This window comes from Capra hircus, chromosome 15, assembly GCF_001704415.2.
Source record: "Capra hircus breed San Clemente chromosome 15, ASM170441v1, whole genome shotgun sequence".
Classification (NCBI taxonomy): Eukaryota; Metazoa; Chordata; class Mammalia; order Artiodactyla; family Bovidae; genus Capra; species Capra hircus.
The window spans coordinates 1891198-1918177 of NC_030822.1; the positions used below are offsets into that span (position 1 = coordinate 1891198).

The 26980-nt window shown below is 43.5% G+C and overlaps 1 protein-coding gene across 1 annotated transcript; it reads left to right on the plus strand.

The window, feature by feature from the left end:
• On the plus strand, positions 1-25117 carry LOC102185763 (olfactory receptor 10W1-like). The gene is made up of 3 exons (XM_013969937.2): positions 1-910; positions 22435-22629; positions 25095-25117. Exons 1-3 carry the CDS (start codon positions 1-3, stop codon positions 25115-25117), a joined length of 1128 nt encoding a protein of 375 aa, XP_013825391.2.

A 26980-nucleotide genomic window follows, 5' to 3' on the forward strand; every position in this document is an offset into this window, starting at 1 on the left:
ATGGAATTCGTGTTCCTGGCCTATCCCTCCCAGTCAGAGCTGCGCGTCTCGTCCTTCCTTGGGGTCAGCCTGGTTTATACATGGGTCATCACCGGGAATGTCCTCATCATGGTGGCCATCCAGACGGAAGCCCGCCTCCACAGGCCCATGTACTATCTTCTGGGCAGCCTCTCAGGAGTAGAAATCAGCTACACTGCTGTGGTGGTGCCCCACATCCTGGCCAACATCCTAGGGTTGGAGAAGACCATCACCCTGCTGGGCTGTGCCACTCAGATGGGCTTCTTTGTGGGACGGGGCAGTGCCGACTGCTTCCTCTTGGCTTCCATGGCCTACGACTGCCACGCTGCTGTCTGCCACCCCCTGCAGTACCCTCTCATCATGCCTCCGACGCTTTGCGCCCGCTTGGTGGTGGCCTCCGTGGCCCTCGGCCTCTGCCTGTCCTCCCAGCGGGTGGCCTTTGTCTTCTCTCTGCCCCTCTGCCCAGCTCGGGGCGTTCGGCACTATTACTGCGACGTGCCCCCAGTGAGGTGTCTAGTTTGTGCCCAGAGCCACAGGCATGAACAGTCAGTGCTGGTGGCGGCCACACTGGCCATCGCGGTGCCTCTCCTCCTGATCGCCGCCTCCTACGCCTCCCTCGTGGCCAGCGTGCTCCGGGCCCACTCGGCCTCGGGCCGCCGGGCTTTTTCCACCTGCTCCTCCCACCTCGCGGTAGTCCTGCTGCAGTATGGCTGCTGCACCTTCATGTACCTGCGGCCTAGCTCCAGCTACCACCCGGAGCAGGATCGGTTCGTCTCCCTAGTGTACACACTGGGGACCCCATTGCTGAACCCGTTTGTCTACACCCTGAGGAACAGTGAGATGAAAGGCACCATAGCAAGAGTTCTTACCAGGAATCGCCTCCCCCAGGAAAGCGAGTCCATCCTAAAGGAGCTCAGTCCTGAATATTCATTGGAAGGACTGATGCTGAACCTGAACTCCAATACTTTGGCTACCAGATGCAAAGAACTGACTCATTGGAAAAGACCCTGATGCTGGAAAAAATTGAAGGCAGGAGGAGAAGGGGATGACAGAGAATGAGATGGTTGGATGGCATCACCAACTCAATGGACATGAGTTTGAGTAAACTGCGGGAGTTGGTGATGGACAGGGAGGCCTGGTGTGCTGCAGTCCATGGGGTCGCAAGAAGTCAGACACGACTGAGCGACTAACTGAACTGAAAAACTAGGAGAGGGTCTTACCTCTCAGGCAAGGATTAGTTTCCAGCTCATGCAAATTCCCATACAACAGAGATTTCTCTCAGTTGATGTTAAAACTATCTTTCAAAAGGGTACAAGTTATCTGGACACTATTTAGCTAAGTGTACTACTGCTGCTGCTGCTAAGTCACCTCAGTCGTGTCTGACTCTGTGCAGCCCCATAGACGGCAGCCCACCAGGCTCTGCTGTCCCTGGGATTCTCCAGGCAGGAACACTGGAGTGGGTTGCCATTTCCTTCTCCAATGCATGAAAGTGAAAAGTGAAAGTGAAGTCACTGAGTCATGTCCAACTTTCAGTGACCCCGTGGACTGCAGCCCACCAGGCTCCTCCGTCCGTGGGATTTTCCAGGCAAGAGTACTGGAGTGGGGTGCCATTGCCTTAGAGACCTTTAAAATGTCTCTGCCATTTGGCTCAGTGATTCCTTTTTCTTTTTCTTTTTTTTTTTTTCTTGGCTTATATGCTGGCTGGGTCTTAGTTGTAGCACGTGGGACCTTAGATCTTTGTTGGGGTATTCGGGATCTTTATTCGCAGCATGCAGAAAATTTCCTTGTTTTCATTGTGCATTGTGATCTAGTTCTCTGGTCAGGGATGGAACTGGGGCCCCTGCATTGGGAGCAAGGAGTCCCAGCCCCTGGACCACCTGGGAAGTCCTGACTCAGCAATTTCTATGAATGAAATACATAAGCAAACCATCATAAAGTGGTACTTATAAAGCAATATCCAGGTATCGGTTGGAAGCAGATGACCCATTCAATAGATTTTAACTGAAAAAAAATATTCTGATTATATGGAGACATGTGAGTAAGGAAAACAATAATCGTAGTCAAGGCACTTACGTACTAGCAATAGCAGCAGGCCATCATCATCCCTACACCTAAAAGGCAAAAGGATGATAGAGTATTATCTGAGACCAATAAGAGCAAGATTTATCGAAAAGAGACTCTTGGTGGAACTCTGGCCTCAGGGGGAAAAGCCTATTATAGAATAAGGGTCATGCAGGGAAAGAGCAGGGAGATAAATACTTAACCCACTCTCTGCCTGTGTCCTCCCATCTCTTGCCTTTTCTTCCATTGGCTGAGTCCATCTGGAAGCAAGAGGACAGAGAGATTGAGTGATTCAGTCCACAGAAGCGAGACTTTGGGGACAGACTGGAGCACAGAAGGTCCTTGAGAACTGGGGCAAGAAGATAATAATCAGAACAGAAGTTGTTCATTAGCATATTAGATCTAACAATGAAGATACATTAAGAGTTAAGTTTCCTCATAATAAAGGATTGGTTAAACAATTACTTATGAGATAGTATTACGTAGCCTTGAAATCTGTTTCAAACGCTAGTTGTTGGTGATGGCTGACACTGAGTGCCTTCTGTCTGCCAGAATCCGTGCTAGGGGACTCGCTTTCTCTCCCTTCCCTTCTCCCTCTCCCCGCCCCTCTCCATCTCAGTCTATCTACCTATCCGTAAAAGTCAGCAGATGGAGGAGGTGATGGACTCATGTCCTCAAGAACCATCTTAACTTGGGGTAGAATTTAAGTGTCTTTCCTTATTTTCTGAGGATAAAACTGAATCAAAGAGATTGAATAACTGGTAGATGTCAGACAGCTCACGAGTGGCAGAGTTGGGATTTGAACCCGGATTCCAACTTCAGAGGCAATGTTAACACTTAACTGGTGAAAGTTGTAAAGCTACTTCTACAGCATGACCCGATATTTGGAAAATACACCATGTGCACGTTTGAGGAAAAAGTGGCCACAAATGTACCAAGATGTTAACTATGGTCATCTCCAGTTTGAGGGACAATGAATGATCTTCATTATATTCACTCTCCATCTTTATCTTTTTCCACACTTTCTATATTACAAACCTATTATTTCTAATTCAGAAAAAAATAACTGTTGAAAAGCATTTTCATAAAGAATCTGATGTTTATGCATTAGCTTGAACCATGTGAAATGACTACCATTTGACCACTTGTGACCTACAAGACAGTGATCTCACATGTTGCAAGCTAGTGCATTTATTTAGCTTAAATCTTCTATTCCTACAAGAATGCCTTCTACTTTTCATATAGCCCTGAATTGATAGTTTTATCTTTAATGTTTCCTTTTTTCTCTCCAAACCCTTGATGATTTCTTAAAATGAGGACAATTGTTTTAATATAGGTTGACATAGAAATAGTGAGAAGGACTTTACATTTTGTAAAGTATAAGGCATTCTCCTCCTATCCTCTCAAGACATCATGCATCAATTTTATCTGCAACATTTTTCTGGGCATTGAGAAGAGTGTAAAAAGGTAGGGGGAGGGAAGCAGGGAAGGAAGGAGAAGGTAAGGTTTTCAATTTCATTTCAATGTGACATTTGATGTCATGAATCACATTTCTCATTAACTTATAACTCAAAACAGGTAAGTCAAGAAAGAAAGGATGAATTATAAGGCCAGTGGAGAAATGTCGCTGAAGGATTGATTCCAAATTATTGAGTAGCTCCAGTCCCCCATCATCCAGACATATAATAAAGGATGAGGTTTACTTGCTTATCGAAAATCATTTGGCAAACTCATGTGTCTAGCGTCTAGTTAACAAGAGTCCTTTCGTAGAATCATTAGCCGTCAAAAGTACATAGTACAATAGAATCATGGAAGAAAGCATGCCTATCTCTGCCTGGGGGTAATTTTTTTTACTAGGTCCTCATAAAGCTGTATTTTATCAATCATAATAAGTGCCCTATGATTCTTTTTCTCTGACTGGATAAACTAGACACCTATGATCATAAATGCCTGAAAAGCATTTCCTCTGTCTAGAGATGGGGCCATAAACACAGAACTAACAGGCTCTCTGACTGTGTATCAGTGTCTCCTGGCTCTGAATTCTGCTTCTTGTTATTTCCCTTGTCCCACGTCTCTGGAATGTGTATCATTGACCCCCACCTAAGTTACCTACCTTGTGGAGCTTCCCAGGCGGCACTAGTAGTAAGGAACCCGCCTGTCAATGCAGGAGACGTAGGAGACATGAGTTCGATCCCTGGGTCGGGAAGATCCCCTGGAGGAGGGCCTGGCAACCCACTCCAGGATTCTCGCCTGGAGAATCTCACGGACAGAGGAGCCTGGTGGGCTAGGGTCCACAGGGTCTCACAGAGTGGGACAAGACAGGTGATTTAGCATGCGTGCATGTGGAGCTTATTTGGATTGACTTCCTAAACTACTCTTGGGTTTGATGATGCTTTACCTCAATTGTCTCTTTAGTGATTATCCGTGGGTCTTTACCTGTGGTTCTGTCCCTCCTTTCCTCTGTGCTTCAACTCTCAAATCGCAGCAGTTTTATCACCCAAATCCCGTTAGTCTGGAAGGGCATACTCAATGAGAAGTATAGCCAGTGCCTTGAGGTAACTAAAGAATAAACTTTTCATCTATCTCTGCATCAAAATTACATTCTCTTAATCACTGTGGATTCACAGTAATGCCTGATATAAAGTAGAGCAAGCCAACTCATCATGTTTTTCTTCAAGAATGTATGAGCTATTCTTGGTCCTTCAGAAATCCTTAAGATTTTAAGATCAACTTGTCAAGTACCTGCCTCTCTCTCTCTCTTACACACACACACACATGGACATACCCACATACACACATACTTACACACACCCCTACTGGAATTTTTATTCAGATTGTGATGTGTCTACAAATCAATTTCAGAAGTCATATCTTTAAAAATAGTATACTGTGATCCATGACCATGGCAAACGTTTTCATTTACTCAGATTTTAACCACTATCTTTCAATGAAGTTACATACTTTTGCAGAAAGCAGTCTTGCATTTCTATTATTTTGAGTTACTGGTCCTTTACTGGGATATAGCATCTTTGCCGAAAATGCACACATTTAAAACCTCAGAGCTCAATGAACCGTGATAAGTATATCCAGCTGTGTAAACTCGGCTCAGCCCAAGGTAACACAGAAAGTTGCTTTGTGCCTCTTTCTAGTCAATTCTCTTCAGAGGCAACCACTATGTATATTACTCTTCTCGTAGAATAGTTTTGCCAATTCTTGAACTTCATAATTTGGAGTGAACAATGCAACGGTTATCAGTCTCTTGCCTCTCAGCTCCCAGTTCACTCTTTTCTATTCTGCTTCATGACGCACCACGGCTGCTCTGCTAGCTGGCAGAATACGGAGGGTCCTCTGTAGAGAGTTTCATTAGAGGGACACATCGGGAGAGAGCAGCGTCCTTCCTGGTTCTGGTAGGCTCTGCTCTGCTGATGCTCAGCCGTGTCTGACTCTGAGTGACCCCCTGGACTGTAACCCACTAGGCTTCTCTTTCCGTGAGATTTTCCCAGCAAGAATACTGGAGTGGGTTGCCATATCCTCTTCCAGGGGATCTGCTCCACCCAGGGAGTGAACCTGTGTCTGCTGTCTCTCCTTCACCGGCAAGTGGATTCTTTACCACCGAGTCCACCAGGGAAGCCCCCTGGTAGGCCATTTCTGTGCTATTCCTGTAAGTCAAGGCCAGTGGTGTGTGGGACAGCCATAGACACGTCCAGTGGCTCTTGCTGGAATTCTAAAGGATGGTTTTGCACTGAATTTTTTTCCAACATCCCAGCTGGTTTCCTAGCAAGTATCACCAGTGCCTCAGTGGACAGCTTCCCAAAGAGTTTCACCTGCATTTCAAGGAGTATGTTTCTGTGACTTCAGCAAACTTCTCAAACTTTCTAGAAAGCTACAATCACATACTCTCCAGGTAGGTCAGAATCCCAGCCTTGGGGGTAGGGGGATGCCTTCCTAAAAGTTGTTTATTCTTTGATTCTTTTTGTTCCAGTGGTGCGGGCCTTTTGGTATCCACATAAAGGGAATTTTAATTGGATGGGTTGGACACAACTGAGCGACTTCACTTTCACTTTTCACTTTCATGCATTGGAGAAGGAAATGGCACCCCACTCCATCGTTCTTGCCTGGAGAATCCCAGGGACGGGGGAGCCTGGTGGGCTGCCATCTATGGGGTCACACAGAGTCAGACACGACTGAAGTGACTTAGCAGTGGCATAATGTGTGGAGTTTTTAAATTTTTTACTGGAGTATAGTTCCTGCACAATGTTGTGCTAGTTTCTGCTGGACAGAAAAGTGAATCAGCTATACAGACCCCTCAGCCGCTTAGCCAGGTGATTCCCAGGGGGATTTCTAAGTCGTCACGTGCCTTTCTTTTCACCAGACAAGTAGGGATTTCTTTTCTCTTTTCCTTCTGTAAATAGGCAGTACATGTCCATGCACACAGTGACCCCTGTCACCCTCTGTCCAGTCTGCACCAAAGCAAACATCATTTTACTATATATAGAACATCATTTATATATATACACACATGCACATATATGGATATATATTTACATGTATATCTCTTCCTTGGGGCTTCCCTGGTGGCTCGGTTGGTAAAGAATCTACCTGCAATGCAGGAGATACAGGTTCAATTCCTGGGCCAGGAAGGTCCCCTGGAGAAGGAAATGACAACCCGCTCCAGAATTCTTGCCTGGAGAAACCCGTGGACAGAGGAGCCTGATGGACAAGAGTCGGACATGCCTTAGCAACAAGACAATAACAAAAACATATATTTCTTGATTCTTTAGCCTCAACTCTAGAAGTCGAGGATACTCCTTTTATCTTCAATTCCTGTATTAAAGTTCCCTTTGCCCTTTTTGGAGAAGGAAATGGCAAGCCAATCCAGTATTCTTGCCTGGAGAATCCCATGGACGGAGGAGCTTGGTGAGCTACCGTCCACGGGTCGCAAAGAGTCGGACATGACTGAGCGACTTCACTTTCACTTTGCCCTTTTTACTAGATAACCCCCTATTACCAGACTAGAAATTCCTTTTATATTAAGTTTTCCCTGTTCCCGGTGTTAGTCTGGTTCGGCTCCAGCCTGAATCTTGACTGCTCCATGTAGTACATACTCTTTTGTGTCTGGTTTGTTTTGCTGAACAGTGTTGCATTGTGTAAGCAGGTAAAAGGTTATCTATCCTTTCTCCCAGAAACCCTACAGAAAGACATTAAATGGACAAAATAGGCATAAGCCCTTGGGATAATGAGCACAGATGAGGGCAGGCAGCAAATAAATATGCTTTTTGGAAAGTGTAAGACAAACAGGTGATTTGTAAACAAGTTAGTAGAAGAGAGAAAGGATTAACACCCATCAGCTTGAAAGGAAAGAACCCAATAAAAAGAAATCTTGATTGCAGAAAGTCTGGATGAGCACAGTAATTGGAACCCTCAGGTGCTTCAAAAATCAGGGAGGGACTAAAAGGAAGAAAAGTAGTTGAAAATCTATTTTGTTACAGAGACTATTAAGTACATTGTGGAATAAAGCAAAGAAGTGATTACGTTTGTGTCATGGAATCTTGGAAAGGAAATACAGATAGAAGGCTGAGGTAAAACCTTTATAGTTCTAAAGTTGAATGTGAGAAAAGAACATTCCTGTTCTCCAAAATCAAGAAAGAAAAAGACTGACTGCTTAGAGGTCATATGTGTCAGTGGTCCAGTGATTAGCCAGCTGTTTGATGCTTTGCTAGAAGGACTCATAAGATTTAGCTTATAACTGTACTCGTGGCTAACATCCATTCGAGTCAACAGCATACACAATAGAAGCAGAAAGGGCATAACAGTGCGGGCCTCCTGTGTTCTTCCTGACGGAGTCGCACAGAGAACACGTCCTTCTACAGAGGCTAAAATGCTTCTGCCCGGGAAGCCCACTAGAGATTCGGAGCCCTGGTGTTTTATCTGGGGCTGGTCACACAGACATGCTACACTTGTATGAAAAGGCACAATTATCAAAATCCCAGGCTCGCAATAGGAAAGCAGGTTGCCTGAAAGCAGAAATATGTCAGAGCATCCCATTCAGACTCTTTGACTAGAAATCCCCTCTCTCCTTCATTGCTAGATCAACTGATACCTCAAGAGAAACTACATCTGAAATTTTTTAGCTACTGATTTAAGTGCTTGCCTAAATCAAAAATGACTCCTCCTCTAAGCTAAAATTATTTTTGCTTCCTTAAAACTAATCTACTCATCTACTCATAAGGACTTCCCTGGTGGCTCAGACAGTAAAGCGTCTGCCTACAATGCAGGAGACCCAGGTTCTATCCTAGGTCAGGAAGATTCCCTGGAGAAGGAAATGGCAACCCACTCCAGTACTCTTGCCTGGAAAATCCCATGGACGGAGGAACGTGGTAGGCTACAGTCCATGGGATTGCAAAGAGTCAGACACAACTGAGCTACTTCATTTTCTTTAAAACTAATCAGTGAAACAGAAATTTCCAACCTTCAAGGGACTTGGATGTCAGATTTAAAAAGTGTTTTCTTAACGCTTTAGTCTCTATTTGAAGAGTGTGATAAAACTTTATAGTTGCGGCCTGTTAACCGTGAGGTGATCCCCTTTCATATTTTTAAGCAGAACTGGATATGCATTCTGCGGGGAAGGAGACACAAAGGATTTTGCCAATAACTGGATGTCTACTTTACAGAGGGGAAGCTTTGTACTCCATGTATAAAAACACCTGCATCAGATACAATTGATGATTAAAAAAACTCCCAATCATAACCTCATTGGCTCATTTTGGCCACATTTAATAGGCTATTTGCTGTTCAGATTTCTCACGGAACTTCTAGAAGCATTACACTTCTTACAAATAATATTTTGACAAAAGTGAATGCAGATTTGATGAGACATACTGAAGCAGAAAACACTAACAATGTGCATCTATATTATTTCCTGAAATAAAGGGGGGAAATCCAGGAATATGTGGTGGGCAGTGAGAGGGAGGGAAGGCTTGGGTCTATAAAGGAGGATTTAATCAAGGATATCCTAGAATAACAAATAATTATACTTTTTAAAATCTCTGAGTGGATGAGTAGTGGAGGTTGGGAGGTGGAAGATGTATCTGCATGCAATTTTGAAGCCAGTTTAGAGTTTGATATTAAAGCATACATAATTTTTAAATAATGAAGATTTACCAGTTTATAGGGAGTATTCATCAAGTCAAAAGGAAGCACATATTCTAACATCTAGTTCCCAAAATAACAAATTCTTCTCCTCCAGACATTAGAGAATGTAGAATCAACAGACCTCTTTTTTAAAATCAATTTAAATGATTGCAAAGCAAGACAAACGAATATGCTGAAATCCAGAAAGGAATGCCTCCTTGAAGAAGCGCTAGCTGCAGGACATTCCTCAGTCCCCAGTGTTCAGATGCCAGCTTGGAGTCAGGACTGATGTCTTCATCCTTGGCACGCCTCAAGCGCATTATTTATCACTAGGAGGTGATCATCTGACGGCAGGCCACAATCACGTTGGCATCCATTCTTCACGTTGCCCAGTGTCCTGCCCGCAAGACGAACTTGACAAATGCTGGATGCACGTTCAAATGCAGTAAAAGTCAGGCAAAATCAGAATGATGACGTAAGTATCCTTCCCCTGGTAATTCACATGCCTCCTTTCCAAGAAACTGAAGTCTGTTTTTCAAAACAAATGCTTTTAATTTAATCATTTTGAAAGCATATCTAAAATACACTGGCAGTGCCTGGCATGGCACATAGAAGTAATGTGATGATCCCACTCCTGGGCATATATCTGGAGAAAACCATGGTTCAGAAGTATACAAGCACCCTGATGCTTATTTCAGCACTGTTAACGATAACCAAGTCAGGAAAGGAACCTAAATGACTATCAACAGACGAATGGATAAGGAAGATGTGGCACGTATACACAATGGAATATTCAGTTCGGTCGCTCAGTCGTGTCCGACTCTCTGCGACCCCATGGACCGCAGCACCCCAGGCCTCCCTGTCCATCACCAACTCCCAGAGCTTATTCAAACTCATGTCCCTCGAGTCAGTGATGCCATCCAGCCATCTCATCTTCTGTTGTTCCCTTCTCCCCCTGCCCCTAATCCCTCCCAGCATGAGGGGAAAGGTGGTGGTGAGGGACAAACTGGGAGTTTGGGATTGACATATAGACACTGCTTTATTTAACATGGATAACCAACAAGGACCTACTGTATACAGCAAGGAATTCTGCTCAAGATTCTATAATAACGCAAATGGGAAAAGAATTTGACAAAGAACAGATACCTGTGTGTGTGTATATGTGTGTGTATACATGTGTGTATACGTGTGTGTACATGTGTGTATATACGTGTGTATGTGTGTGTACGTGTGTATACACGTGTGTATACATGTATGTGTATGTGTGTATACGTGTGTGCGTGTGTATACATGTATGTGTATACGTGTGTGTATACACGTGTGTATACATGTATGTGTATGTGTGTGTATACGTGTGTATATACGTGTGTGTGTGTGTATGTGTAAGCCGGAATCGCTTTGCTCTGCACCTGAAACTAACGCAGCGTGGTTAGTCAGCCGCGTGCTGCGCTGTGCTTAGTCACACAGTCGTGTCCGACTCTGAAGCCCCATGGACTGTAGCCCGCCAGGCTCCTCCATCCATGGGGATTCTTCAGGCAAGAATACTGGAGTGTGTTGCCATGCACTCCTCCAAGGGATCTTCCCAATCCAGGGGTCGAACCCAGGTCTCGCCAATATAAAATAAAACTTTTTTAAAAAGAGAAGCAAAATGATGGTAGGAGGCAGTCTAGTCTGCACAGACTCACCCAAAGCTGAGCCTTATGAGCCTGGAGTACAAAGATGGATGTGCCCCGCCTTGTCCCAGTAAAGTGCCCATTGTGTCAGGCGTCTTGGACAGAGAATTCCTTGAACACCGACAGGCATTTTGGCTATCAGAAAGCTCTTTAAAAATGCTTAATACAGAATAATGAAATAAGCAGACAAGGGTTCTGGTACAAACCTGAATTCCTCTAGAGCAACGTATCTCTAGGGGTGCTGTCAGCTGGATTTCTGCATCGGAATCAGCAGCAGTAATTGGGGAAAGTGTTGCTCCCAACATCCCTTACCCAATGCCACCCAATCAGACGTCTATAAAGAGTGAGAAATATGCTTTTGAAACAAATATCCAGTGACCCTGTGTAAACTCAAGTTTACATATCAAAGATGTGCAAACCAATCTTCTTTTCATATTGGCCCACACTGAGGTAGCAGAGCCTATTTATCTTCATTCTTACTGATGTTCCTCAGTTATTGTTGATAGTCCTGAGGGTTCAGCTGTTGAGATCGCATCCCCAGTGACCCTCTGCTAAGCCTTTCTCTGCAGTCCTTACTTTTGCTTTGTGCTTGTCTCAACTAGGACATGAAAGTTCCTGAAAGATGGCATGTGTAGGAATTCCACAAGGAATTTTTCTGCATTGAAAATTTATAGCCCCACTCACATTCTTTAATTTTTTTAAGTTGCTCTTTAAAAATAGTTTTCTTGAAGGAAAGTATACCAGTAAGCTTTACTTCTTCACCCAAATTCCCTTTGGGATTAATTAAATCCAGTCCCTGAAAATCAGGGAAGAGAAGCAGAGTTATTGCAGCGACAAATTTCTCATTGCATGCAGTGCTTGGTCCATCAGTACAGTGTTTCCTAATAGTTTCCTGATAAAATGTGGGACATGGGAAACACATTCTTAGGTAACCAAATATGCGAGTCTCCTTCACCTACTCCAGGCGTTCTTCCCCTGAGGGTTAGTGAGTGGGGATTGGGGGTTGGGGGCAATGGCTCCAGCAGCGCACCCAGGCTCTGACAGGCAGCCAAGGGCTTGAATCAGGATGCAAGCCTGGGTCAAGACCATCCCAAAGTCTAGGCGCTTTCTAGCTTTCTGTGGTCAGCTATGTGGCGTGAATGAGTGTGTGCGTGTGTGTGTGTGTGTTCACTGTCATGAGTCCCCTGTCCAAGCTCCCCTTACCCTAGATGTGTCTTGAACTCTTAGCTGTAGAACCGTTCACTTGTTCCCTCATTCCCCCCAAACAAGGATCCACACAGACAACTTACTTCTATTTTTGCCCATTCTCTTTTTAATATTCTTTTCCATTGTGGTTGATCACAGGATGCTGAAAACAGTCCCTGTGCTGCTCATCAGGGCCTTGTTGCTAACCCACTCTAAATGCAGTCGCTTTCATCCACCAGCCCCAGATCCCGAGTCCAGTCCTCTCCTCCTCTCCTCCCTCTCAGCACTCAAATCTGTTCTCTATGTCTGTGAGTCCGTTACCTTCCTTCTGAAGAAAATTGTCAGATAGAAGTTAATCTGTGTTACTTAAAATGAAGAGTTGGTAAGAAAGAACTGATGCTTCCTTAGAAATGCATGGAGAAGAAGATGCTCTGATTTTATCTGAAGTATCTTTACAACAGTGAGGAAAATGCATCAGACAATCTTAGGTAGATAGAAAGACATATTCCACATATGGCTCAATTAGCTACAATTCTGGGTTCCTATACTAACCTCTCAATCTTTATCTTGAATTGAAAATTCCATTCCCATAGAGTCCCAGTCCTGGGAGACTTGAGCTATTTATTCAAATATTCAACAAATAGTTGCGGGGTTTGGGGCCACTCTCTGTGTCCTGTGCGATCTTAGTTCCCTGACCAGGGATGGAACTTACGCCCCGTGCGTTGGAAGCGTGGTGTATTAACCATGAGACTGCCAGGGAAGCCCCAACAACAAATAGTTTTGAGAACCTTCCATATGCCTAGCCCAAAGGGTCTCAACTGAGGGCAACTGAGGCTCCCAGAGAAACATTTATAACGTCTGGAGGAAGGTTTGGTTACCATAAAGAGAGCAGAAGCTACTGCACTGTGACCCAGCAAGAAGGATCCAGGACACTGTGAAATATCCCACAGCAAGCAAGACAGCCCGCACAGCAGAAGCGTCCAGCCCAAGCTGTCAGCAGCACCGAGGCTGGAAGCGCCTTTCATTAGAGACACGGTTTGCACACAAGTTGGAGAAAAGGAGACTCAGCCTTTGCCCTCATTGAGCTTACACACACCCAGTGGAAACAGAAGCTAATCCATAAATGTGTAGCAGTGATAGTTGCAGGGATGGATGATACTGGAGATTCCAAAAAGGAATCTTCCAAAAAGTGCTCTTGACCCTGACACTACCAAGGTCAGGGAAACCTTCCCTGAGAAACTTGTCATGAAATTGGGACAGAGGATAAGAGGAGCTCACTTATTAAAGAGAAAAGAGAAGAGGGAGCCCCAGCAGAGTGGACAGCAGGTGCAGAGGTCCCGTGGCTGGGAAGAGGTGTGGTGAGAAGGAACTGCAAGCAACACACGGTCACTGGAGCAAAGAACCAGGAAGAAGCTAGCAGTTAGTAGGGGCAGCCATTATATGGCCATGAAGCAACATTGTGTTCATCTTTGACATAAGAGCCAGGGCTTGTTTTTGTTTTTTTTTTTTTTTTCAGAAGTCTTAAAGTTAATTTTACTTTATATACTACCGACACAAAATAACAATTCAAATGGCAGTGATATACAGAGAAAACTTGATCACAATATCATAGAAGTCAGAGAAAGAACAGTCCAGGTGGATGCTTTCAGGCAATGTGTTTGCAGAGGTGGGAAGTAAACTAGCAAGGAAACACAATGCCAAACAACACGTCATCACTGCGTACATACAGTTCACAAGGCATTCGGCCCTTCCCCTCCCCACCTACAGTTTACCTGGAAAGATGCCATGCGCGAAAAAAGCTGCACCGAAGACTAGTATATAACAGTCACTCAGGGCAGACAGCGAGCACAGAGACTACCGAACAGCGCGTGTCCTCAGAGTTTATACAATGCAACTCTCTCACTGGGCTTCCCTCATAGCTCAGCTGGCAAAGAATCCGCCTGCCATGAGGAGACCCAGGTTCGATTCCTGGGACGGGAAGATCCCCTGGAGAAGGGATAGGCTACCCACTCCTGTATTCTTGGGCTTCCCTTCTGGCTCAGCTGGCAAAGAATCCCGCTGCAATGTGGGAGACCTGGGTTCAATCCCTGGGATGGGAAGATCCCCTGAAGAAAGGAAAGGCTACCCACCCCAGTATTTTTTTAAATTAATTTATTTATTTTAATTGGAGGCTAATTACTTTACAATATTGTAGTGGCTTTCGCCATACAGCAAGACGAATCAGCCACGGGTGCACACGCATCCCCCATCCTGAACCCAAGAGCCAGGTTTTACTTTCACTAAGAGATAACAGAGCAATGTGGTTGGATGAAGCTTAATGAAAAGGAAAAAAAATATGCTTTAGGGTTAAGCGCACTTCACCTCAGCTGCTTGCTGCATCTCCTTTCACAAATCATTCAAATTCTGTCGGTCTTTTACCTTTGACTTTCACCTATTAAATAAGGATAAATAAGGATAGCACTCACTCTGCAGAGTTCTTATAAGGATTAAATAGTATAATAATATAATATGTAAGTGGCTTCCCTGGTGGCTCAGTTGGGAAAGAGCCTACCTGCAATGTGGGAGACCCAGCTTCGATCCTTGTGTCAGGAAGATCCCCTGGAGGAGGAAATGGCAATCCACTCCAATATTCTTGCTTGGAGAATCCCATGGACAGAGGAGCCTGGTGGGCTACAGTCCATGGGGTCACAAAGAGTCGGACACAATTGAGTCCTTTCATTTCATAATATGTAAATGGATACCAATAGTACCTGCTCCTTAGAATTGTTGTGAGGATAAAGTGAGTTAATACATGCAAACTGTGTGAAATTTATTAATAGTAAGTACAACATAAGACCTAGCTATTATAATTATTGCAATCCTTGGCACAAAAGATACCTCAAAAATCGCTGGGTAGCTCAGCGACTCAGGTAGCTCAGCCTGTATGGCTGTTGAGATGTGACTGTCCCACAGAAACGCATACAAACACACATGCACACACATCAAAGAACTACATTAGTCACTCCAGACCCATGTAGAGCACTTTCCCTTGAATAAATGGGGCACATGGAATCATACATTCACACACAGATATTTAAACATTTGTATACATACGACCAAGCAACATTTTTTCAAGGAATAAGCTACTTTACTAAGACCTAAGGGAGTGTCTCTGCTCACTGGGAGTTAAAGAAAGATACCATGTTAAGTATTCATTGAGGTAAATATTCATTGAGGACCGATTAAATATAGAGCAGTATGCTAGGTCTCGGGAAATCTAGATAAGATACAAAATATGGTCAATTCTCCAGGGTGATAATAATTTGACACTTGGGCTGAACCCAGCTGTGATCATCTGGTGGGAGGACACTCCCTGGAACAGGACTTTCAAATGACCTTGAGTGTGCAACTTCCTAATTCTCAGAAAATTCTTCTGGAGCGCTGAGAATGTTGATAAAGGGCTTACCAGTGGTCCCTACTATGACAAACATACCCTAGATCTTCCGTTGACCAGGTATCCCAAGTGGAGAGACCGTTTTAATTGGACTATTTATCCAGTAACAGGGGAGGAGCGAGGCAATCACTACACCACTTTCTTCTGGGAGATGGAATGTATGAGACAAGATCCTAGACAGAAAGGTAATTCACTGCTGCCGTGACTTCTAGTTTAGGAAGGCTCCTGGAGTCTCAGTCCCACTGGGCAGCCTCTCTGGGCTCTTGGTCCTCCTCCCTCCAGCCGTCACATAGGTGAGATATCACCTGCGAGGTCCTGTCTTTTATGAATGTGCCTGGGAACACCGGCTCACTCCCTTCTCAGGCTAAAGGTAAAAGGAAATTTTTCTACCTCCTTGTGTATTTGCAACAGACTTGGCACTTGCTGACGCTGCCTAGGAAAGCACATAATGGCTCTGCAAGTATTTCAGAACTATTTCAGCCCATGACTTAGCAGTGCTCTCTGAATTCACTTGGAAGGCTTATTCTTCTCGTTAAAATGATAATTACTAATCTCAGTCCAAGAAATATTGAGGGAATGACTAATATAAATCTGGATAAAGTTTAAGGATTTAGAAAAAAAAAATTTCCTCATAATGTACCTCATTTAATCCTCTGCTATCATGAAGTTATTATTATCATCCCCTTAAAAGATTCAAAGGAGAGAAGAATTAACATTTATTATGCCATTTAAAAGGTTTCATACATCAAACCAAGTGTTCTAAATACTTTATCTCATATAATCTCATCACAACTCCATTAGGTAAGTATTATTATTTATATCTTTTAAATAGGCAGAAAGAGAAATTAATGTAAGATGATCTGCCCAGGTGACAATAATAGATTGAGATTCTACCACGAGTCTGGTTTTGCTAAATCTCAGTTCAGTTCAGTTCAGTCACTCAGTCGTGTCCGACTCTTTGCGACCCCATGAATCGCAGCACTCCAGGCCTCCCTGTCCATCACCAACTCCCACAGTTTACTCAAACTCATGTCCATTGAGTCCGTGATGCCATCCAGCCATCTCATCCTCGGTCGTCCCCTTCTCCTCCTGACCCCAATCCCTCCCAGCATCAGTCTTTTCCAATGAGTCAACTCTTCGCATGAGGTGGCCAAAGTATTAGAGCTTCAGCTTTAGCATCAGTCCTTCCAAGGAACACCCAGGACTGATCTCCTTTAGAATGGACTGGTTGGATCTCCTTGCAGTCCAAGGGACCCTCAAGAGTCTTCTCCAACTCCACAGTTCAAATGCATCAATTCTTCAGCACTCAGCTTTCTTCACAGTCCAACTCTCACATTCGTACATGACTACTGGAAAAACCATAGCCTTGACTAGACGGACCTTTGTTGGCAAAGTAATGTCTCTGCTTTTGAATATACTATCTAGGTTGGTCATAACTTTCCTTCCAAGGAGTAAGCGTCTTATAATTTCATGACTGCAATCACCATCTGCAGTGATTTTGGAGCCCCAAAAAATTAAGTCTGACACTGTTTCCACTGTTTCCCTATCTATTTCTTATGAAGTAATGGAACCAGATGCCATGATCTTCATTTTCTGAATGTTGAGCTTTAAGCCAAGTTTTTCACTCTCCTCTTTCACTTTCATCAAGAGGCTTTTTAGCTCCTCTTCACTTTCTGCCATAAGGGTGGTGTCATCTGCATATCTGAGGTGATTGATATTTCTCCCAGCAATCTTGATTCCAGCTTGTGCTTCTTCCAGCCCAGCGTTTCTCATGATATACTCTGCATATAAGTTAAATAAGCAGGGTGACAATATACAGCCTCGACGCACTCCTTTTCCTATTTGGAACCAGTTTGTTGTTCCATGTCCAGTTCTAACTGTTGCTTCCTGACCTGCATATAGGTTTCTCAAAAGGCAGGTCAGGTGGTCTGGTATTCCCATCTCTTTCGGAATTTTCCACAGTTGATTGTGATCCACACAGTCAAAGGCTTTGGCATAGTGAATAAAGCAGAAATAGATGCGTTTCTGGAACTCTCTTGCATTTTCAATGATCCAGCGGATGTTGGCAATTTGATCTCTGGTTCCTCTGCCTTTTCTAAAACCAGCTTGAACACCTGGAATTTCACAGTTCTCGTATTGCTGAAGCCTGGCTTGGAGAATTTTGAGCATCACTTTACTAGCGTGTGAGATGCGTGCAGCTGTGCTAAATCTGCCAACTTCTTTCGCATGATGCTAACTAGGGGATTGGAAAGCCACCCCCGCATACAGTTCCTGTATTTACTGACTGCACAGGGACAAGGCTTTTCTTGACACTTTTGCCAACAAGGGCTGGTCTTGCTGGAGGAGTAAGAAGGAAACAAGAGTGTAACATGGGTTGTGCCTTGGAGGCACTGAGATGGGTGTGGATTAAATGAATAGACGCCAGTCTGGGGTAGATTTCTGGGGATGATGCCAAGTGCTCTTATCTTGCCTCTGTCTTATGCAATATATTTAGTATCAACCTGGAATAGCAAGTTGACGATATGTTGACATAACACATTTCACTCTCTTTGAACCATTAAATTCACTATCTCATCAGTCTACAGTATGAACCTCACTGCTTTCCCTGCCTCTCTTAATGTCTATATTTTTGGATCTAAGATTAAATATTACGTCCTCTAGGAAGACTTTGAAGAAACTCTTAATCACAACTATGCCAGAGACTCATGTTGCACAGTCTTATTAACACACTATTTTTTTTTCAACACCTAATCACAGTTTTAGTTCCTATACACACATACATCACGCAGTGCACGTCTGCTCAGCCCTGTCTGACTCTTTCCATCCTCATGGACTAGAGTCCCCCAGGCTCCTCTGTCTATGGAATTTTCCACGTAAGATTACTGGAGTGGATTGCCATTCCTTTCTCCAGGGGATCTTCCCAAAGTGAAAGTGAAGTTGCTCAGTCACGTCCAACTCTGCAACCCCATGGACTGTAGCCTACCAGACTCCTCTGTCCATGGGACTCTCCAGGCAAGAGTACTAGAGTGGGCTGCCATTTCCTTCTCCAGGGGAATCTTCCCAAGCCAAGGTTCAGACCCAAGTCTCTTGTGTCTCCTGCGCTGGCAGGTACATTCATTAACCACTGAGCCACCTGGGAAGCCTGTATGTCATAGTATATATAAACATATACTATGTTTATACAAGTATATGCCAGATTCTTTACAGTGCCTGTCTCTCTCATTAAGATATATAACCATTTGGACACCACTGTACCATTTTGATCATTCTTGTATGTGGGCTTGCCAATTGATTTATTGTTTAAAATGTGAGAGACTGACTGTAGGAAGGATAGTTAAGATGTGGAGTCACAGATGAAAGTTGTTTTTGTTTTTTTTTTAATCTCGATCTCAACAGATTAAAGCTATGGACCAATGCTAAGGGACAATGGAGGATGCTCTGCTTCCCAGAGCAGGGGCGGGAGGGGGGGATGTTTAGAGTTTTAGTGTCCAGAGAGCTACATATCAGTCCAAGTCTGATGATATCATGAAAACAATCAAACACAGGAATTAATCTAAATTTGATTAAAGAAATAGACTGCCAGTGAACAGATCGGTGGCACCCAGATCTTTTGATAGTTGACCACTTCTGTGATCTGTCACCCGAAGTACACTTTTAAGCAAGGTATTTAAAGTGAGAGCATTCTAGAGCTAAAATTGTGAGACACACCAAAACCATGCCCATGTGAGGAACAGAAAAAAGGAAAGTAGGAAGAAAACTTACCGGACTTCACGATAGGAGCTCTGGCTCCAGAGTTTCATGCGGACATGGCCCCATTGTCTAGAAGAGCAGGGATGTGTAGAAGCTGCACAGAGGCAGAGGGGCTGCAGCTGGGCTTCGCTGATGACTTAGCAGGTGAAGAATCGGCCCGCCGTGCAGGAGACAGAGGAGACGCGGATTCGATCAGTGTGTCGGGAAGATCCCCTGGAGAAGGAAATGGCACCCCACTCCAGTATTCTTGCCTGGAGAATCCCACGGACAGAGGAGCCCGGCGGGCTACAGTCCAATGTGTCGCGGAGAATTGGACACAAGCAAGCAGCTAAGCACTGATTTCAGCCATTTCAAGACCAAACGTTTTGCTTGAGAATGATGTCATCCAACAGTGGAACAGACAAGCCAGGAGGTAATGAGATTTTCTAAACTTTGAAGGTGACCTGATGTTCACATACAGATAGGAGATTGAAATGTCTAACAAACGACTGAACTAGACACATTCTGAGGTCTTTTCCAGCACTAAGAATTCATGACCTATAGAGAACTCTATCGTATAAATACTTTGTAACAGATCCTGGAGAGCACCATTAAGATGACATGAGTATAACTGACTATAGTAAAATCATTATCCCAAAGCCCTGTAACATAATACAGATGGTAGACAAGCCTTAGACATGTTTGCTGAAGTCTTTCACATGTTTCTGAGTGACATATTCTTCTCCAGAATGCAACTCAAATGTTGGATACCAAGTTGTTTTCCATAAAAGGCTCTTATACAAAGGTTCTGATCATGAAATAATCTTAAAAGTAAAAGATAAAATAGGAAAAAGGGTGAATGACATGTTTTCATAGTATGGTCATCCGTACAACATAGATTTATTGAATGCCTAATCTTTGTGCAACATTAGGCTTGGTTTATGTGGGAGATAAAAGTATAAATAAGGGAGAATGGCTGCCCTGGAACTTACAAATAATAATCATGGTTATCCGTTATGAGGCTGTTATTATTACTGACTGATCTTGGTAGTAGACACTTTACATTAAGATCTCAAGAACTAAGCATAATTATTATCCCCATTTTTCAAATTAAAAAACTGAGACTCAAAGACATTATACATAGCCTAATATTACAGAGATGGAATCACTCAAATCACATCATTTAAAATCAAAACTAATTTCACACTCACACACTGCTCCCCCACCTCCTCATGTTACATGTGATGTTGGATATGCTATGTAACGTTGGCAATCATCCAAAGCAATAATGAAGTTCAGAAGAGAGAAAGAGAATGAATGAAGTGGACACTGCTTGCTAACTGTTGGGAAAGCAGAGGCATTCATGCCCTAGGGGCTCTTGGCGTTTATTCCTGACAATCTCTAATTGCCCTAAGCTGGTTTATGTGAATAGCACTTATCAGAGTGGGGCTTCTGGATACGATTTCTCTTTAAAGTTCACGGTAAATAATACATATTACACTAGGGAGATCTGAATTAAGGTTGAATGTTGCCTCTTTCCGTCTTTCTTTAAGATTTGTTTATTTATTTATTTTGGTTGCTCTGGGTCGTCGCTGGGTGTGGGCTTTCTCTAGTTGTGGCGAGTGAGGGCTCCTCTCTAGCTGGGGCACAGGCTGTTCACTGTGATGGCCTCTCCTGTTGCAGAGCACAGACTCCAGGGTGCATGGGCTTCCGGGGCTGCAGTGTGTGGATTCAGTAGCTGTGGTGCCCAGACTTAGCTGGCCCGCAGCATGTGGGACACCCCCAGAGCAGCAGGTGGGACATCCCCAGAGCAGCACGTGGGACACCCCCAGAGCAGCACGTGGGACACCCCCAGAGCAGCATGTGGGACATCCCCAGAGCAGCACGTGGGACATCCCCAGAGCAGCACGTGGGACACCCCCAGAGCAGCACGTGGGACACCCCCAGGGCAGCACGTGGGATCCCCAGAGTCGGGACCAACCCACGTGCCCTGCACTGGCAAGTGGACTCTTCACCGCTGGACCACCAAAGAAGTCCTTTTCCACCTTCTTGAATGAGTTGATCTTGGAAAAGTAATGGAACGGGTGCCCTTTGAGAGTTAGGACTCTACATTAGAAAGTTTTCAAGGAAGCTGGATGGCTTGTCTTAGATTTTACTTTAGCTTCTTAGAAGAGAGGAAACGCAAATGGAAATGGCTTGGTCTTTCCCATTCATCCCTAAACTCACAGGAAGGATGCTCAGTTCTCTGACAGCTTATGATCACATGTTTTCCCATAGAACCACAAGCCAGGAGGAGCCCTGTGATAAAACTCCCTGATTGGACATGGCCAGAACACCCAGGAGTTGGGAGGACTTTGGCTTCAGAGGGTTATGCCTGACACTGTCAACATTAGGCCTATGTCAGCCCTTTGCCCATGGGCACTGGGTTCTCTTCCTTCATTTTCTATCGTATCACTAGTTTTTCAGTGTTATATTCTTGTATCTCCAAGCCAATGCCTCAGGAGGCGTTATGTGTAAATCTGTGAATAAATAAATACTTCCTGTTCTCAACAGCCCTGGCTCTCAAGAATTTCTTGACACTTTCTTGTGAATTTACTAAAACAATTGAATTTTCATTCCACATGTACTGAAGATAGCTTTGAATTCCATAAAATTCTCTGCCATATTTCCTCAAAAAATTCTTACACAATTTAGCCCAACTTTTGGCAGTTAGAAGTGAGAAAGTGAAATCGTTCAGTCGTGTCTGACTCTCTGCGACACTATGGACTGTAGCCTACGAGACTCCTCTGTCCACGGGATTTTCCAGGCAAGAATGCTGGAGTGGGTTGCCATTTCATCTCCAGGGGAATCTTCCCAACCCAGGGATTGAGCCCAGGTCTCCTTCATTGTAGGCAGACGCTTTACTGTCTGAGCCACCAGGGAAGTGACATCGTTAGAAGTGAAGTTAGAAGTGAAGTTGTGGCTATTTATGTGAAGAAACTTGTTAATAAGGGAGGAAATAGAGAATAAGTCTTAATTCTTCAAGTTTCTAACTCCAGTCTTAATTAGATTGCCTCATGGCTCAGAGTATGAACTGATGTATTGTTAGTCTGACTCGTCTTTCTTTGTATTAATAACTCTCAACAGAGAAAATCTGTTAACTCAATGTCCTGGGGAAACCGCTCAGTGTGGATGGAATTCATGTTTCTGGCCTATCCCTCCCAGAGCTGCAGGTCTTGTCCTTCCTTAGGGTCAGCCTGGTTTATACACGGGTCATCACCAGGAATGTCCTCATCATGGTGGCCATCCAGACCGAAGCCCGCCTCCACACGCCCATATACTATCTCCTGGGCAGCCTCTCGGGAGTGGAAATTGGCTACACTGCTGTGGTGGTGCCCACCTCCTGGCCAACATCCTACGGTTGGAGAAGACCACCACCCTGCTGGGCTGTGCCACTCAGACGGGCTTCTTTGTGGGACTGGGCAGAGCCGCCTACTTCCTCTTGGCTTCCATGTCTATAATTGCCTCCAGGTGGCATTAGAAAGAATCTGCCGGCCAACGGAGGGGACACAAGAGAGAAGAGTTCCATCCCTCAGTTGGGCACATCCCCTGAATTAGGGAATGGCAGCCCACTCCAGCATTCTTGCCTGGAAAATCCCGAGGACAGAGGAGCCTGGCAGTGCACGGAGCTGCAGAGGGTCAGACCGATTGACCACGTGACTCCTCTGTGCCTCTTCCGTGCCTTTTGAATGAAAAGTGTCTCAGCTCAGTTCAGTTCAGTCGCTCAGTTGTGTCCGACTCTTTGCGACCCCATGAATCACAGCACGCCAGGCCTCCCTGTCCATCACCACCTCCCGGAGTTCACTCAGACTCATGTCCATCGAGTCCGTGATGCCATCCAGCCATCTCATCCTCTATCGTCCCCTTCTTCTCCTGCCCCTAATCTCTCCCAGCATCAGAGACTTTTCCAATGAGTCAACTCTTCGCATGAGGTGTTCAAAGTACTGGAGCTTCAGCTTTAGCATCATTCCTTCCAAAGAAATCCCAGGGTTGATCTCCTTTAGAATGGACTGGTTGGATCTCCTTGCTGTCCAAGGGACTCTCAAGAGTCTTCTCCAACACCACAGCTCAAAAGCATCAATTCTTCGGCGCTCAGCCTTCTTCACAGTCCAACTCTCACATCCATACATGACCACAGGAAAAACCATAGCCTTGACTACACGGACCTTAGGCGGCAAAGTAATGTCTCTGCTTTTGAATATACTATCTAGGTTGGTCATAACTTTTCTTCCAAGGAGTAAGAGTCTTGTAATTTCATGGCTGCAATCAACATCTGCAGTGATTTTGGAGCCCAAAAAAATTAAGTCTGACACTGTTTCCACTGTTTCCCCATCTATTTCCCATGAACTGATGGGACCAGATGCCATGATCTTTGTTTTCTGAATGTTGAGCTTTAAGCCAACTTTTTCACTCTCCTCGTTCACTTTCATCAAGAGGCTCTTTAGTTCCTCTTCACTTTCTGCCATAAGGGTGGTGTCATCTGCATATCTGAGGTGATTGATATTTCTCCCAGCAATCTTGATTCCAGCTTGTGTTTTTTCCAGTCCAGCATTTCTCATGGTGTACTCTGCATAGAAGTTAAATAAGCAGGGTGACAATATACAGCCTTGACGTACTCCTTTTCCTATTTGGAACCAGTCTGTTGTTCCATGTCCAGTTCTAACTGTTGCTTCCTGACCTGCATACAGATTTCTCAAGAGGCAGGTCAGGTGGTCTGGTATTCCCATCTCTTTCAGAATTTTCCACAGTTGATTGTGATCCACACAGTCAAAGGCTTTGGCATAGTCAATAAAGCAGAAATAGATGTTTTACTGGAACTCTCTTGCTCTTTCCATGATCCAGCAGATGTTGGCAATTTGATCCCTGGTTCCTCTGCCTTTTCTAAAACCAGCTTGAATATCAGGGAGTTCACAGTTCATGTACTGCTGAAGCCTGGCTTGGAGAATTTTGAGCATTACTTTACTAGCTTGTGAGATGAGTGCAAGTGTGCGGGAGTTTGAGTATTCTTTGGCATTGCCTTTCTTTGGAATTGGAATGAAAACTGACCTTTTCCATTCCTGTAGCCACTGCTGAGTTTTCCAAACTTGCTGGCATACTGAGTACAGCACTTTCACAGCATCATCTTTCAGGATTTGAAACAGCTCAACTGGAATTCCATCACCTCCACTAGCTTTGTTCATAGTGATGCTTTCTAAGGCCCACTTGACTTCACATTCCAAGATGTCTGGCTCTAGATTAGTGATCACACCATCATGATTATCTGGGTCATGAAGATCTTTTTTGTACAGTTCCTCCGTGTATTCTTGCCACCTCTTCTTAATATCTTCTGTTTCTGTTAGGTCCATACCATTTCTGTCCTTTATCGAGCACATCTTTGCATGTAATGTTCCCTTGGAATCTCTGATTTTCTTGAAGAGATCTCTAGTCTTCCCCATTCTGTTCTTTTCCTCTATTTCTTTGCATTGATTGCTGAAGAAGGCTTTCTTATCTCTTCTTGCCATTCTTTGGAACTCTGCATTCAGATGCTTATATCTTTCCTTTTCTCCTTTGCTTTTCACCTCTCGTCTTTTCACAGCTATTTGTAAGGCCTCCCCAGACAGCCATTTTGCTTTTTTGCATTTCTTTTCCATGGGGATGGTCTTGATCCTTGTCTCCTGTACAATGTCACGAACCTCATTCCGTAGTTCATCAGGCACTCTATCTATCAGATCTAGATCCTTAAATCCAACTGGGAATGGATGCTAGTTATGAGATTCAGGATTTTGAGTCTGGGTTATAATTTTTGTCACTGACTGTCTTATGACACATGTTTTATTATGTCTCAGGTGCCTTTGAAAAGAATGTGTAACCTGTAGCTGCTGAGTGCAGGCAATTGAATAAAGTTAGTTAATAGTGTGGTTCTAATCTCTATAATTATATATCTTCATCTGCTTGTGCTATGCATTCCTATCAATGGTAGGTAAAATTTGCAACTATGATTGTCAATTGTCAGTCTCTCCCTTTAGTTCTGACAATTTTTGTCTTGTTCTAGTTCTTTTACTTCCCTTTTTTTCTGAAGCTCTGTTATTCGATGTATATATATTCAGCATGATTATATCTTGTTGATGGCTTAACCATCTTATCATTAAGCAATGTTCATTTCTATTGCTGGTAATATCCCTGGTCCAGAAATCTACATCTAATCTTAATTTGTCCACACTATCTTTTTTATGATTAACATTTTCATGGTACATATTGTTCTTCCTTTTGACTTCTACCTGTACTTCCTCATATATAAGGTATGGCTCTTATCAAGAGCATATAGTTTATACTTTTTCTTCTTAATCCTGATTGGACAATCTAGAGTCCCATATTTCCATGTGTATTTTATTCATCTGTTCTCTTGATTTTTAGTTTCTCCTTATCAGCCTCTTTTTGGATTTGTAAACATTTTTTTCCAATAGCTTTTTAGATATGTCTTTTGTTTCATGTTTTGTAGTTGCATTCTTATCATGGCCTACCGAGAATTATTATAATGCTTTTGAAGTCAATGTGTAAGAAACTTTGAACAGTTTAATTCCATTTTATGCCCCCATATTTGTGGTCTTACTGTAACATCTTACTTATAAATTCCATCATACATTTTCATTTTGTTTTAAATAGTCAACATTTTTAAAGTATTCTAACAGTAGTCTTCTACATTTTTATTTTAATTTTAAGAATATTTTCACTGAATATAGAATTCTAGAAATGACCATTTTTCTTCCATCTCTTTAAAGATGCCATCCCATTGCCCTTTGGCTCCCATTTCTCTGATGAAAAGTCATTTGTGGTTTTGTGGAGAAGGGCAGGGGTTACCACCTAAAGGTACATTTTTTTCTCTTTATCTTTGATTCCCAGCCACAAAAATACAATGAATCTAAAGTTCAGGTAGGACTGGGGGCAGGGGGAAAGTAAGGAATTCATCACGTTAAAATAAGATAAAATGGAGACTACACTTGAAAATCCCCTGAGCAGACAAAATCAGTTAGGCCACGTAAGCAAAACGTAATCTAGCTTATTTCATGAATGTAAGTGAAACTCTACTTAGATATTCCTTCTGTCTCTGATAATCATAAACAAAATTGAAGTCATCTTCCTAAAGTGGTATAACACCTTTTATCTAAGTCCTCTTTCATCTGGAAATTCCCATTGTAATAGCCAATCATTGTATAAGTTAAACAACTTCTCCATTCTCACTTTATAAGCCGTCTTGTATTAATAACAACATGCCTCTGAGCTTCAAATCACTTTCAGTTTGAAGTCTCCCTTTCTGCTTAGAATTTCTTGCTCGATAAAATATTCATATCAAGTAAAGTTCTCTAAATTTTCTTTTGACAATTGTATTTAAAACACATCTAAAATGTAAAATAAGTTCACCCTCTTCCAAATCCCCCAAACCCTCATCTGATTATAGCATTAACTCAGGTCCAAAAATCTTATCTAAATATCATTAGTTCAAAAGTCTCAAATCTCATCATCCAAACTATCTAAATAAAGGTCTAGATGAGACTTAGAGTACAAACATGCTAGGATAAAATTCTTCCCCTTCTCCAGACCTAGAACTAGAAAACAAGGTATCTGTTCCCAACACACACAGTGGGGGAGGCATAACATAACAGTTACAAACATTTCCATTCAAAATGAGAGAGACTGGAAGGAAAAAATGGATTTCTTGGTTCCAACCAATTCT

Excerpts from the sequence above, each read along its gene's own strand:
- LOC102185763 (XM_013969937.2), top strand. The coding sequence starts at position 1 with ATGGAATTCGTGTTCCTGGCCTATCCCTCCCAGTCAGAGCTGCGCGTC. Across the intron at positions 911-22,434 it reads GAATCGCCTCCCCCAGGAAA|AGCTGCAGGTCTTGTCCTTC; the intron begins GCGAGTCCATCC and ends TATCCCTCCCAG. Across the intron at positions 22,630-25,094 it reads CTCCTGGCCAACATCCTACG|GTGCCTTTGAAAAGAATGTG; the intron begins GTTGGAGAAGAC and ends ATTATGTCTCAG.